This window comes from Papilio xuthus, unplaced genomic scaffold (assembly GCF_000836235.2).
Source record: "Papilio xuthus unplaced genomic scaffold, Pxut_1.1 DF827461.1, whole genome shotgun sequence".
Lineage (NCBI taxonomy): Eukaryota > Metazoa > Arthropoda > Insecta > Lepidoptera > Papilionidae > Papilio > Papilio xuthus.
The window spans coordinates 3317819-3334404 of record NW_013531188.1 but is presented as its reverse complement, the minus strand read 5'-3'; the positions used below and the strand labels follow the sequence as shown (position 1 = coordinate 3334404).

General features: G+C 30.8%; 1 protein-coding gene across 1 annotated transcript; it reads right to left on the bottom strand.

Annotated features, from left to right (window-relative positions):
- Positions 1 to 323: 323 nt before the first annotated feature.
- LOC106119292 (cell adhesion molecule 1) lies at positions 324 to 5316 on the bottom strand. Its single transcript, XM_013314207.1, has 8 exons — positions 5256 to 5316; positions 4940 to 5107; positions 4296 to 4459; positions 3628 to 3841; positions 2673 to 3096; positions 1895 to 1998; positions 378 to 459; positions 324 to 333 (listed from the first exon to the last, which is right to left on the bottom strand). Exons 1-8 carry the CDS (start codon positions 5314 to 5316, stop codon positions 324 to 326), a joined length of 1227 nt encoding a protein of 408 aa, XP_013169661.1.
- Positions 5317 to 16586: the final 11270 nt, after the last annotated feature.

Here is a 16586-nt window from a genome sequence, read left to right as displayed (position 1 = left end):
TAAATAAACCGCGTTGTTTGTTTTTTCACTTATTTAACTTAATGGAAAAAATTAATAACTTATGACTAAAGACATTATTTTTATATTAAACGAAACTATAATTTTAAATCTAGTAAATTTTCAATAACTTCTTGGTCCATTTTGTTAAAAATTTATATCGTTATAACGAAATAAAAATTATCTTATTAGTTAAATAAAAAAAATCACAAATGTTTTTATAGAACGAGAATATTTTATTATTCAAAATATACAATGTTATAATATTTATTTAATACCGCATTCAGATTACATAATAAAAGTTTTTTTTAATTATCCAAGAACTCTTAATATAATCTGTACATATAACTTATATTAAGTTACAAAATAACAATACTAACGACAATATCGGTCTATTATAAACTTGCCAGTAACTTGAACCTTTATTCCATGTATCATGATGAACAGCAGCTTGATTTTCTCCTGTAAGAAATATAGTTTTTTTTTAATTAAATTCATAATAAAAACTCCTTAATATTACCTCAACAAGTAGACATTCTATTGTACCGAAACGTTTATAATTACATCGTAAATTAAAAAAAACAAAAGTTTTTTTTTACAAATGCAAACACGTCTTTCTCAGCAATCTTTACTAAGACTTAATTCGTAAGACTAATAGTAATCTAATCTAGATTTAATATCACCTCAATATTATTGTACACAAGATCTATTAAAAAAAACAATGTTGACGAAAAATACGTCCGAAATTCACGTAGTAACAACGCAACGTCGAAAAGGTATAAATAATAAATTAACAGAAATAATTAATAGACAACGCTATAAATGTATGTAACATGGTAACCAGGCGTGACGAACATGAAAATTATCCTTAACATATGATAATTAGTGCGAACTTTATTTAATGTATATTACTTGATATAAGACCTCATTTCCTTTGAACTTTGTAACTAGTTAATAAATATTATACAGCTAATTTAAAAAGAACCAACACATTAAAGCTAAACATCGCTACTGATTTGGATCATAAAAATATAACAAGGGCAAGTATAATTTAAAATCAAATAATATTAATAATATGCAGATTATATTTCTTAATTAGGCTTGGAGCCTACCCTAGGACAGGGCAGACTATGCTATAATCAACCGCGCTGGCCCAGCGCGTGTTGGTTAACTTTACATCTTTGAATTTCAGAAATGTGCAGGTTGCATCACGATGTTTTCCTTCAACGTAAAAACGTTGGATACATGTACATATGTAAATTGATAATTGAAAAACAAATTGGTATATGGCGGGATTCGAACCAAGGTCCAACAGATTGCAAGTCAAATAACCCCTGAGCCACCGACGCTCTTTTGATGATTATTACACTTAGAAAAACTATATACTCGTATAACAGGGCCACATTTGTAGGTTACATTTGACATCTATCAATTTTAACTTCATAATGACCTGCTTAAAACATCAATTAAATTCAAGTAATCGATACACACTTCAAACATACATCGAATAGAATTCAGTTGATATGAAACATCCATGTTTGTCGTTCGTTTTTTTGTACCATAAGTATGTTTAAAAAGAAAAATATTTCACAGACACAACATTGTAAAGACGTTCTATTGTAATAAACGTTCGATCGATTGAGTTGTAAAATGGCCCAGCTATATTAAAGAAATAGCTGTCGCCCGCGACTCTGTCCACGCGAAATTAAAAATACATAATTAGCAGTCTGTGCATTCTTCCAGTGTATGCTCTATATGTACGCCAAATTTGATCGAGATCTGTTCAGCCGCTCTGAACATAAATTCAAACAAACATCCATTCATCTAAACATTCGCATTAAAAATATTAGTAAGATAGAAAACGAATGGAATAGAACACTTTAAAAGATAATCTCACCTATCAGGACATGAACGATTGTAGTAACTTGTGAATGATTTCTCAATTGGCACGTGTAGATTCCATTATCTTCTTGTGAAGCAGACGCGATGTTTATTGTAGCACTGTAATAAAATAACAATTAAATAATAGTATCGAAACCATTTAACCTTTACTGAAATACAATATCATTGTGCTATTTAAATACAGTTGTTGGAGTACGTTTACAAACATTATTATTTTGAAACTAGAACTTTACAATGGGATACAATTGGGTTAATTCCCAACGGTAACGCGTGGGGTATTGTAGAAATTATAGTAACTTGTATAAATATTTTATTTTAATGTTTGTGAAGAATGGCCATTGACATATCTATTATTTAAATATTTATTAACCTGCCCTTGTCTCTACGGAGGGTCGGCACAGTATGACTTTCTCCATACATCTCTATCAGCTTCATATCTGAATTCACCTCCTCACTCAGATCCTCTTTCAAACAATCCATCCATACTTTCTTTGGCCCTTCTCTACCTTTGTAATAGTTAATAATCTTTTACTGCGCCACGCACAATCAATATTTTTATTTATAGTTACTATAGAACTAGCTGTCGCCCGCGACTCCGTCCGCGTGGAATTAAAAAAAACTTAATTAGTAGCCTATGTATTCTTCAAGACTATGTTCTATATGTATGCCAAATTTAATCAAGATCCGTTCAACCGTGGATTTACCTTCAAACATCCAAACATTCGCGTTTATAATATTAGTATAATAGTGAGATTTTAAATTCAAATACTTGCCTGATGTTACGCCATGTTATATTATCATTGAAAAGTTTTCCTTGCTTCTTCCATAATATTCCATAAACATTGTTCATTACATCAGGTGATTTGGATGTGGCTGTTGTTGTTTTTTCAATTTCTGGTGATGTTTTTCTAGTTGTACTTATACTAACTGTTGAAGTAATTGTAGTAGTTGCAATACTCCAACTTCTATTTAACATTATTTCTAAACTATTGAATACTGTGCTCATTTTAGTTGTTAATTCAGTTGTTGTAGTCATAGGTGTTGTTGTTACGGTTGTTGGTGCTTCAGATGTTTTTATAGATGTAGATAATATATATTTCTCTGATATCGCACAAGATAATTTTATAGAACTACCCGCTTTATAAAATCTATCTTTAACAACGTGCAATTTATCCCCATTTATAGTTAAAACGGGAGCTGAAAATTAAATAGAAATTTTAATTCAAACTTTATTACAATAGTTATTCCAAAAACATTATATAAGTTGATTCCAGTCTTCGGTAAATATTTGTTCAAATTTTATTATGTAGGTTCTCAAACATTACAAATTGGTACGAATGCATCAGACTAAAAAGTTAGACAAATATATAAAATTTGACTACAAGTTTGATAATTTTTTGGGCTTAATATTAAAAGTGTTGATCGATTTTTTTTCATACTATAAACATATGTTAGTAATTTAAAGACTTATACTACAGTAAAGGAATAAAATGACCGAAGCATTTATAGCTACGCTAGTTGTCGCCCGCTACACCGTCTGCACGAAATTGAAAATAAATAAATATTTAGTAGCCTTTGTCTTCCACGATATCTTCTACATCTATGCTTAATTTCAGCGAGATCCATTTAGTTCTACAGATACCTTCTAACAAAGATCCCTCCTTCCATCTATTCATCCATCCAAACATTCGTATTCCCAATTATATTAAGAAGTAAGCTTATACTTACGTAAAACAGTCAAGTTTGAATAAATAGTCCTAGGTGGATGCGTTGATATTTGGCACATGTATAGACCTTCGTCTGACGTCTTCACAGGGTTAATACTAATTCTCCAATTGTTTGGATATTGAAATTTGACAGTAATTCTACTATCACCGGCATGCGCTTCTCTCCCGACTGTTAATAATTGTGCCACGTCACTTGTGTTTCGTAGCCACATTACCTAAATTAAAAGAATTTAAAATCGTTTGTTTGTAAAATAAAAAAAAATTGTGCTTCCAACCATTCAGCCCTTGTTTTATCGCTCTGTTTACGCGAGTTGTGTGAAAGCGATTGATAATCATACACAATGTAATTGCATTGTTTAACTGTGGGCTTCTGAGACCCAAAAAAACCCGTTAAAAACTAAAGGTAAATAAATTTAATATGTTTAAAGATGTTAAAATTTAAATACATCTTTTTTCTTTTAAATAATCTAGCGCTTGAACGCGATCAAAATTGCATAACTACATTGTAACTAAATTTAAGATCGATTTTCAATCAATTGATTGAATTATAAAAAGTATTTTCAGTAAAAACTATACGTATTCAACTATATCTTACTAGGATGTCATAAAAACATTATCACATTCCAGACTAAACATTTTTACGAATTTGATGATAAAAAAGTAATTTACCGTTTTATCTTTGAGCATGACGACACGACAATTTAACAAAGCTTCCGATCCAACGTGCGCCTCCTTTTGTGTGACATTACTCTCCTCAAAGTACGGCCCCCAATGCTGCTCGTAATGGTGATAGCCTTGATAAGGAGCAAAATTGCGCTGCTCATTTGTTTTTACTGAAATAACAAATCATTTTAATGTTCTATTTACTTGAATGAACTGATGTGCATCGCATAACTTGGACCTCGTATCAAATTTAACTTAAATATATGTCAACCCTTTTATCGCACGCTGATAAAACATTATTGGAAATCATAATTTTTAAATTATGCTTTCGAAATGCGATCTTGACAAACAGTAAGGTAATTATACAGTAAGCAGTTTTTTGATGCATATTTAAGGATAAAACCTGCGTTTTATAACCATGTTGTCATCCATAAATCAGCGGCTGTCAAAAGGTTAAAATATTCTTTAAGTAAACAACGTATAAGTGATTCTTTGGAGTGATACGGTTTACGTTTTAATATGAGTCGCTTAGTTTACTGAGAGAATTCACCATAAAACAATTCTGAATTAACACGGTTCAATTGTGCGGATGAAATTTCAAGAACAGCGCAAACAATATTATTATAGTAATTTAATAATTAAGTTAATACCTTTCATCTTTTGATTATCATTAGTGATGACGTCACTATTGAAATTTTCACGCAATTTCTTTGTGATATTCCTGAATATTTCTCTTGAAATAGCAAGGCCATCTTTTTTGTTATTTCTATAGTCGCTAATTTGGTTATCTGTTATGTTTATTTCAATTTGCTGTGTGTCTAAAACAAAGCCTATTGTTAGATCTTAGTCGTAGAAACAAATTTAATATCAAAGTACTTTGAACACACGATTTAACTCTGTTATACAAAGCCAATAGTGTGTTACATAATTGTGTCTTATCGTGTAAAGAATAAAGTTCAAACTCACCTGTAACAGATTGCACGCAGCAAATGATTAAACACACCAAATTGAAGCTACAACCCTGCATGTTAGATGGCACATAACAATCTTTATGCCATCATTTCTTACATATGTTGGTATTACTTCAATGCCAACTTGAAGGAATATTTCCAGTGAAACTATTAAATGTGTAATAGATAAAAGTCCGTGGCATATTTTTAATGTTGACCTAAAGACAAGAGAAATATGTGTTAGCTTCAATTTGGAAAAAAAAATTAAAAAACTAGCGAATATCTGGCAGATTTCCATACTGAAATAGATTGCTGCCAGAAATTCAAGTACAAAATATCTCCAAGTGATCAGTACGGACTATCGATCGATCTGACAGATAATTAGAATTTAATGGATGAAATGTTGTACCTAAAGTTCTGACCGCATAGAGTCGTATTTCGTGAAGAAGTATAACTTTAGAACTGGAAGTCGAATTGTTTAGATATTGACCGCTTTCATAAGAGGAATCTATCTCAAAATAAAATAAAAACTTATTAGTTTTTCAGAACAGAGAACTCAAATTATAACATTAAAATTAATAAATTATATTTGAAGAAAACTTATGTAAATATAAAGATTATAAAAAAATATTGGTTAAACTTACAAAATTAATTAATAGAAATAAATTATAACAAAAAATCTATTTTTTTATTATATTACGTAACCTGACAATAGCTTCGCATTTAAATGAGTTCAATCAGCCCTTAAAAAAATTATTTTGTTCCTTTTTTAAATATTAACACTTCGTAATATAATTACAGGCTTTTTCAGTCTTACTAAGACAAACCTCTTTGTTGGACCACGTTGTCTAATTATTGTATAACTGGATTACAACGCTTAAAACACTTGACAAAGCTCTGCACAAGAATATTTCTAATTAAAGCTCAAAGCGAATGTTTTTCCGAGTCATAAAGTGTACGGTACGTTGATTAAATTTCATTGTTGCATGTGCACGGCTATGGGCTTTTAGTGAGAAGCGGCAACTCGCTTTGAAGTGATTTTTAAAAGAAAACAATTTACAACAAAATCATGAAATTATTAACGCCCAAGTTACCAGTAAAACATAGCTTCATTGCTTTTTAGAGACATCTAAATACCTCATTTATTAGATTCATAATTGTTTTACTCATAAGTACCAGCTGTCGCCTCGAGGGAATTCGAAAAAAGACCTTTTATCAGTAGCCCATGTGTTCTTTCAGACTATGTTCTACATCTGTGCAAAATTTCATCAAGATCCGTTAAGCTGTTCCGAAGATACTTTCAAACAAACATCCATCCATCTAAACTTAAGTATTTATAATATTAATTCGATTAAAAAAAGGATTCAAATATTTTTAGCAATAGTAAGTCCTTAATGTTAGGGCTTAGTTGGTGACGCCATTTTGCTTCTAGGAATCGTAAGCCTCACTTAATAGTTTCGAACATAAAAGTGGCTTAAAACTTTTATATGTCACCTCATTATGTCGCAATATTGGACTAATACTACGTATTAACTAGGTTTTACAAATACAAATGTTTTTAAGTTACACATAATCATCATCAGCTCACTATACGTCCCCACCGAGGGGCTCAGAGCCTACCCTACGTTACATATAAAGCGTAATATTTATTTTTTCAAATTAATTATCAAATAAACTGCAGTGGAACAATACTTTTCGAACAGACACTTTGTCTTTTAATTAAGCTACATATCATTCATTTCATTATATCGTATTTTTTAATATCATAGATTTATTAATTTTGTTAAGTTTCTATTGTCATTTTATTATTAATATTACAAATTTGCGGTGAAAATTGTTACAAGCTTTCAAACTGTCTAATTACGTTAATAGAGTCGTGGTTGTCCAAAATCAACTGTTTGTCATAACTAACCAGTAATCATTTACACAACTAACGAACTCTCAACACTTTAATTTGATTCCCTTGTTAATTACAATTAAATGTTTGTTGACAATCAAACGTTTGGTTGTCATTTGTTTATCGAATTTCACAATTTAAATGTTATTTAAAACGTATGACCACTTATTTGTTCGTTACTCAAATTATTAAAGAATCTAGCTAACGCCCTGGACTTCTGGATTTAAAAAAAACAGCCTTTAATTTCTGCGTGCATCATCTACGTTCTCTTGAAAGTCTTGTCAAAATTGGTCCAACCGGTTCTTAGATTACCTGGAAAAAAGCGGCCTTGCAGACAGATAGTCAAACAAAAAATATAAAAATTAGTTTGTATTACTGTTTTTTCGTCATTACATACAGACACTTCACAATTATTAATATAGTAGATATCAAGTTACAATATTACAATGTCCTACTTAACTTACAAATATTTAAAGTTTTAAGAAATTCAGAAATTGTCGTAAAAAGTAATCTAATTTTACTAAAATTAAACGACGTTTTAGAAAATGAAGATAGTAATAAATAAAATAGGGCTTAACCCAAATAAGATTGAAACTACTAACTCAGAAATATTCAATGCCCCATCTCATTTCTGTGCGTACAGTGAATGACGATTCGAATACCTTCGTTTGATAATGATGACATGTTAGAGTAGGGCGAAAACAAAGGAACATCGGCAGTACGTCACATCGATTCTCATAATGAACTATTACATTGAAACGGACATAAAACGTATGTATTGTTAGTATCTCCTATCACACATACACACACAAACACATACACGTTACATCTCATCCAATGTCCCCGTAGTGGGGAGAAGGGCGCCCACTGTATGCCACCATCTCTCATCAGCATATGGTAAAAAGATTTGTGTCAAAGTACATGTATTAATGATTGTTATGACATTTACATTATTGTATATCGTTTATGTCAAAGCGTGTTAAAACGTCAATAGCCTAATGCTTAAGGGGTCGAGGGTCCCGTCATTCGACTATTGTAAACCATGTCCTAGCACAAGCCTAGAACTTAGTTGGAATGGAAAAAACAAATATTAGTAAATTTACAAAAAAAAATTGCTGATTTTTTATAAAAAAAGGGTCTTGACACACAGACGGACGGACAACAAAGTGATCCTATAAGGGTTCCGTTTTTTTCCTAAGATGTACGGAACCCTAAAAATGTAATTATTATTTATCAAATATATTAGGTATTATTATCAATAACCCATTGATAAGACATTGTTTGTCAGTAAAGCATATATCGATATAATTGTGAAAGCCAGCTCTTTATCTTATGTTACTTAAGAAATAAAGTTGTAGTTCAATAAAGAGCTTTATCTTTAGATTTGCATTTGTGGATATTATAAATTTCCTTTGCTTTTATAACTAATGAACATTTATTAAGCTAATTAAATCTCAAGTATACAACAAGACTAGTTGGCGTAATTCTGTTGATATTTTTTTTAATTCTTATTTGCCTCTATTCTGATATTATGGTAAATTATGTTTATCCTAGTTTATGCTATAAAATAAATGTTAATTTTGAATATCATCAGCTCACTATAAGTCCCCACCGAGGTGCTCGGAGCCTACCCTAAGTTAGGGGTGATTAGGTCATAGTCAACCATGCTGGTCCAGGGCGGGTTGGTTGACTTCACACATGTCTCTTATATGTACTATTTTATGTATCTACTGTCCTTAAACTGGATATTTTGAATATATCCAGATTTAATGCAGTCTAATGAAAACAAAATTGTCAAAACAAATGATTTAAATCATTAAAGTTTTTGTTTGTAATTCAATTTGTTGATATATCGAATAAAATTTAATTTATTATTTCCATAATTTTTTTTTATATCATAAAGGGGGAAACGAGCTAGCAGCCAACTGAAATCGCTGAAATAGCGAAGTCACCGTTGCCCATAGACATACGCAATTGCATATGCGTTGCCTACCTTTAATCGACGGAGGAGAGGATGCACAGAAAGAAAATATTTTCTCTTTCCATGCATCCTCTCATCCGGAAAGTGCACTTCCACTTCCCATCCTTTAGTTATAAGAAAAAGGGTGGGAAGGGAAAAAGGACAAAATAAGGCCTCCGGGACGCACACTCATCAGACGCAACGCGGAATTGCTTCCACTTCACGCCTGTCTTCTTTGTGGTAATAATTTCACATATTTATGTTTAAATTTCTTTCCGAAATAGTAAACTGTTGTGTGTAAACGAAATCAGCTTACATTTTAACATTAAATCAAATAAATTCAATCTAATTCTTTTAACAAATTCACCATAGTAATGCTATTTAGGTGAAACTGTTCCAAATGAATGTAATTAAGCCTTGAGATGCGTCCTTTTCTAAATTCAATGCATAATTAATACAATGTAATTACTAGTAATGGATAATGGTTATGAAAAGGGTTTGAATATTAAAGTGTTAGTCTGATATTATGTACAGTAAATTACTTGCTTTTTTGACGTATTATTATTATTATTATTGTATTATTGTTATTATTATTATATTAACCTAATAATATCGAACGATTAAGATAAATTTCTTAGGTGAAAGATGCTCTTTTATACTTTACATTAGTAACTACTTCAACATTACCGGATAAAGTTGTAACTACTTATAAAATTGTAACGTGACAAAATAAATCGTGAACTAATCCAAAAAAATATCTGTAGTTTTTTTTTATTGTCTTGTTTAATAGCTCTTAAAAGTGTCATAATAAATCCAAGATCAAAACAAATAGTATAAGTTAATAAACAAAATTTTTTAATTTGTTCTTTGAAATACGGATTTGAAAATTTATTATTTTTCTGATAATTTATACAAAGCCATTTATTTAAAGCTATTTTTAAATGTAACTTTAATGAAATACATCAAAAGTGTATTTTAATAATTTGATAATTGTACATAAAATATGAATGTATCTTAACGTTGCAACAAAAGAAATTGCTTATTATTATTCTGAGCACGCTGAAAACAATAGAGAGAAGTGTCTTTTTATGCCTTCTTCCCTAATAACAGTATACACTGTGAACAGCATATTGTTATATTCTGGACAGTTATCTGTACTGTCTTCTGGCACCATATCTATACACATAAATAAAATTGAGGTGTCTGTATGTAATATAAAAAAAACATATTTCATACGTAACTATTTTAACGGGATTTGAATGGAAGAACGCTGTCACCCGTGACTCCGTCCGAGCATTAAAAAAAAACTTAATAAGTAGACTATAAATTCTTCCAGGATATGTTCTACATCTATGCCAAATTTCAGCGAGATCCATTCAGCCGTTCTGGAGATACGTTCTAACAAACATTTATTTATCCAAACATTCGTATTTGTAATAACCTAGCTGTCGCCCGCGACTCCGTCCGTGCGGTACCAAAAAGAACATAATTAGTAGCGTTATTCTATACTATGTTCTACATCTATGCCAAATTTAGCAAGATCTATATAGTCATTCTGGAGATACCTACTAACAAAAATCCATCCATACATTCGCATTTATAATATTAATAAGATTAGATAGCTTAATTATTCAAGAGTAATATAGGCTAATTTATATTTCACGGTAACGAAGTGCCGAGCAACAGATACATTCAAATCTTATATATAAAATTCTCGTGTCACAATTTTCGTTCCCATACTCCTCCGAAACGGCTTGACCGATTCTTATGAAATATTGTGAGCATATTGAATAGGTCTGAGAATCGGCCAACATCTATTTTTCATCCCCCTAAATGTTAAGTTTTTTTAATTCCGCGCGGACAGAGTTGCGGGCGACAGCTAGTACATTTATAAAGCAACACACTAAAATGTGTATAGTAATATTAAAAATTAACACTATGCGAGATTATTTATAGGATCTTGTATGTAGAAATGTGAATCTTGTATTATCGTTATACACAGTTCGTTATCGTAACGTTCATTATATTCCCATCAAAGCTGTAATGATCCAATGAACAGGTCCCGAGCCGTGCCTCGTAAGCCCGATAGAGAAACGAGCCATAATTTTATCTTATAACTTATAAAATATTAGGGTTTTTATTCGATAAAAGAATGTATCATTTCATTCATTATTTTATTAAATAATATAAACTGAATATTTTATTTAATAATTAAAAATTCCAAACAGATTTAATAATAAATTTGTACAATATTTTCCATACACTATTTTGCTTATAATTCCCATAGTATTTTATTGAAAATGAATGTAATGTGTGTATGAAAAAGAGGTGTATTTTATCAGCGTTAGAAATACATTTTTATTCTAAATTCCTTGTGTGAAATATTTAAAATAAAAAGTATTAGGTTAATAAAAAGATCTAAAAGTGACAAGACTATAGAAAAGCCTTTAAATGTTACGCGAATTATAAAAAAAAAATATTGAAAAAATTTAATTAAAACGGAAAAAAATATAACAGACAAGTATTTAATATTTATTTTTATCGTAAAAAAGTATAATAATATGTTTAAGTTTGAACATTACATAATTTTTAAATATACCACAAATATTGTAGTTCATATTTAATATTGACAATTTATTAATAGCTAAATTAACCTACATTTAGTAAAAACAATAATTCCAAACTTTAAAATATGAAAACTTTCAGATTCAGGTCAAAGTTAAATGAAAAATGGAAAGCATTTATGAATTAAAATTCTTTTCCGCAGCACTTTAAGAATTTATGATAACGGGAATGTAAAAAAAATATTTATAAAAAAAATTATCTTTCTATACATACTTTTTTATTGACAAGATCAATGGGGATTTTTTCTAATGGACACTATTTTTTAATTCACTTATTTATCACTGCACTCCACGCGTTTAACATGAAAACGTAACCGTTTTTTTGCACACAAGTGTACTCTCAGAGAGGCTGCGTGGTACTGACTGCTGAGAGAGAAGGGAGCGTGCGGGAAATTAGTGACGTAGACAGTGTACACTGCTGACCTAATGTAAATGTCGATAAATAAAATAATTTTTATATTTAAATAGTTTTATACATTTTAATGTTTTATGTAACTTGATATTTGTGTGTTATTTGGAATTTAAAGTATAGAAAGTAAACAGTGAAGGCAAAAAATAGGTAAATTTTAAAGGCTAAGTTTATACATGAGAAATATCTTTAGTAGGAATGGGTAAGCAGTTTACTATTAAACTAACAAAAATCTTGATAAAAAAAAAACTTTTTCATTGGTCGCTTAAAACGTACTATGTGCTTAAAATGTAAGGAATAAACTCAAAAAATACTGGACTCATTACGAAAATTACATTACCACCGAGTAATATAGTGGGCTATATTTTTTTAATTCTGCGCTGAAGAACTTGCAGGCAAAAGCTTGTTTTCAATATAATATAAGATGTATGCGGTGTACACGGCTTGTATTACGTAGGAATAGAGCTGTGTCCAGGATGTAAATGTAATTTGAATGCGTAAGTAACGTCGATTTTTGAGAAAAATGTTTAGTGAAAATAATTTTTTAAATCTAAAATAATGAAAAATGTTCTTCATTGAACAACAATTCACTTTGCTTGCAAAGTGAACTTTCTTAATTACATATTTAATTATGTACACATAATTTTTAACCTTATAATATATTTTATAGCATATGTAAAACATACATAGGCTCAGGCTTTCAAAAGGTTAAGTCTACATAATATTTCTTCTTTTTCTTATATATGTTGTGCATTTTATTGAAACACTAGCCGACGACCGCGACTCCGTCCGCGGGAAATTAAAAAACAAACTGAATATAGCCTATGTGTTCTTTTAGACTATGTTCTACATCTATGGCAAATTTTAGCGGGAACCGTTCAGCCGTTCCAGCGATACATACAAACAAACATCCATCCATCGTACCAAGCGTTCGAATTTATAATATTAGCAAGATTAGTAATTTGTTTTTTTTTTAGCGTGTTAGGTTATTTTTTTAGTATTTTATATCGAGTAAAACTAATTCGCGGATTCATTTAGAAGTTATTTAATTACTTAATGACTCCAACAACTATGAAACTTTCTCCCAGAGGATGGCCCAAATAGTTTTAGCCTCATCTAATAAGTGGAACAAGTCACTTCGGTACTACTTCGTCCGAGTTCGTATAAGGAATAATAATTGTAGGTTATGTATTACAGGCAAGTCTGTTACAGTTCAGTAGATTTTCTAATGATATTCTGAAATCCAATTATTGCGATTTTCATGGATATTTTTTATCGAAATACAGACAAGTTCGTAGTACCGTTAAGTCCAATCTCGTGATATAATATATGATTCTATTTAACATAATGAAATATATTCTTTGATATGCAATAAATTGGAGTAGTTTCAAAGAAATACGAATAATTTTTTACATTAGAAAAAGATTTTAACTTTAGTTGAATTGGAAAATTATATTAACAAATTTTATGGTTTTATTTTGGAACGTTTCTAACAAAAATGACTTTGCATTTGAAGGATTGGGACACATATAGAAGGGAGAAATATTTTCTTTATATACGACTCCTGCGTCTATTAAAGATTGCCGACGCATCTGCAATTGCGGTTGCAATGGGCACTCGCTTCGCTATTTCGGCGAATTCTTGCAGCTCACTTGTTTTATATCTGTATTTTTTCTATTTAGCCTTTACGTGCACAACTAAGTCATAAGATGTTTACCGAGCTTAAGTCTCAATGAAACGTTTGTTACATTTTTTATAAGTTACCCTTACATTAAGCTTAACTCCACACGTAAGCTCATTTCATTTACGGTATAAAGGAGGTCAAGCGTGATGCTTATGCCTACTTAACCCATCTTTCACTAAAACGGTCTATTTAAAAATCTCATTAGATGGACAAACAAACATAGGGAAAAGCTGCCCATATATGAAAATTTGAAATACACAACTTTAAAAGCATTTATTTATCGATATTAAAGTATTCAAAACATTATTTAATTCCACTCAGCCACAACGCGTTTTCGTCTTACAAATGTATCTATTGCTAACTGTTGCCCTCGACTCCGTCCGCGTGGAATTAAAGAAAAACATAATTATGTGTTCTTCCAGACTATGTTCTATATAAATACCAAATTTGATCGAGGTTCGTTCAGCTGTTCTGGATTAATAAGAATGTATTTATATTTATTTCATTTGTAACTCCTTTCTAAATTATGTCGCTTTCCACGCGACCGATCTATCACTTCTTGTGAGAAGTAATATTTCAGTCGTGCATTTGTGACATGATTATTTAGTTTATTAATATCTTAAAGGCAAAGAATAGCGGCGTCAGGCTGTGAATTGTAATAAGTAAGAAGTTTAATACGACTAATAAATGTGTTACGCAGCGTGTGGCAGGATATTGCGGCCCATGTTTACTGCTAGTAAAATGAAAATACTACTGAATATTGTTGTGTTGGTACACTGTAATATATGAAATCATGATCGCCTGTATAATAAAGTCCCTGACAAGTAGATACACTGACACTCTTTTGCTATTTTAATTTAAAGAAATGACAGGACCGACATTTCTGATGCAACGGAATATATTAGCAAATTGACTCGAAAGATTTTCTGCATGTATAAAACGACTTCTAGATATCTCTATTAGTGTATTATTAACACTTATTGATAAAGAATTGTAATTTCTATAGCGTTTACAACATTTAGATTTCTGTATGTATATACGTATGTAGCCCTCTCACACAAACATCAAAAAGATGCTATTACAAAACCAGAAGTACGTTCGTAACATTATTCATCGCATTTCCATTGGTGTTATTGTATCGTCACGGACGAAATCAATCGAGGTCACAGCTAACATTGATTTGTACGTGCTCTTTGTTTTAAAGGACCTCGCTATCTATCAAGTCATTTTATTTATTCCCCATATGAAATACATTCTAGGAGGTGAAGACATTTATTAAAAAATGTTAATATGGAGATATTTTAATCTTTAACGTTGATTACGTAATAAAAATAGTCGTATATAAAATTGTTGAGAAAAAAAAATATCCGTGATTGACAGTTGTCATTTTACAAGAGCCTTTGTAGGCGTGATATTTTACTACTTTGCTGATACTTTACTAACTTATTATTGCAAGTTATAACATAAATTATTTAAATACCTTTCGAATAAAAAAAGAATTATGAAAATCGGACAAATAGGTGCTGAGTTATCGACAAACAAAAATTAAAAAAAAACATACAGACGAATTGAGAACCTTCTTCTTATTGAAATCGGTTATTAATCATATGCAATAGATATGAAAATCATACATAAAGGCAGTTGAATTTTATTTATCTGTATATATTTGTTGCATGTTTGCTATATAACCAGGTAGGGGAGATAAAATTTTCAAATGCAATATTGCATTCACACTTGAACTCTATTGAAAAGATATATTACTTGTCATAAGCTAGTTTATTCACATGTCGTTTCAAGCTATTACAAATGTACGGATTGTGTTTACAGTAAGTTTCCACTGGCGTGACACTGTATTGAAAGACATATTCAGCTACCACTCATTCTCTTTAACTAGATAGAGTGGTAGAGCCCGCTTTAACATCTTCGCACGAATTGGCGCGGCTCGCCCGGTGAAATACCAAGACCACACAGAAGACAGGCGTGAAGTGGAAGCTAGTCCGCGGAAAGTGGACTTTCCGGATGAGAGGATGCATGGAAAGGGAAAATATTTTCTTTCTGTGCATCCTCTCCTCCGTCGATTAAAGTTAGACAACGCATATGCAATAGCGTATGTCTATGGGCAACGGCCACTTTGCTATTTCAGCGATTTCAGGTGGCCGCTGGCTCGTTTGCTACCTTATGATATAAAAAAAACGATAAAAACTATAGGTTGGCAATTTTAATAGATCAGTTTTGATACTGTATTAAAATCAAACTAGGTAACCTTGTAACGGCGGTCATAGAGTATCATTTACTTGAACTGCAGAATTGCTTACCTTTATTGTAATCATATCATTCGAACGTTGTAACAAAGTTGCGTCAGTGAACACTTCGACTTAAATTGAATTCAATTCAGGTGTGTTTGAAGTTCGAATCGATTCATTCACTTTTATAGATATTTTTAAACAGTTCAACTCACTATGATGGTAAAATTGATAAATGTCAAATGTGGCATATTAAATTTGCCCACTACAATATGTGAGTTGTGTCGCTGCAGTTCAATTGTACAGTGAAATATAGACAATGCTTTGTGATTTTCAATTGCGATTGCAAACAGAATATCAGTTATTAACAAAGTTTCGTAACTGAAACTGAATTCAAATGAGTATTTAAACATATAACATACATATGTATTAAAATGAGAAGTTTGAAAATTAATATTAGTTATGAAGAAGTAAACATTACCGCAGAAATAACCTTCATATTGTTCAGGCAAAAAGACAGCATTCTTACT

Bases quoted from the DNA above. Each gene is read 5' to 3' on its own strand.
- LOC106119292 (XM_013314207.1), bottom strand. From the start codon at position 5,316: ATGCAGGGTTGTAGCTTCAATTTGGTGTGTTTAATCATTTGCTGCGTG. The intron at 5,108-5,255 runs GTGAGTTTGAAC...GCTTTGTTTTAG, and splicing joins CTGCGTGCAATCTGTTACAG to ACACACAGCAAATTGAAATA. The intron at 1,999-2,672 runs GCAAGTATTTGA...ATTTTATTACAG, and splicing joins ATAACATGGCGTAACATCAG to TGCTACAATAAACATCGCGT.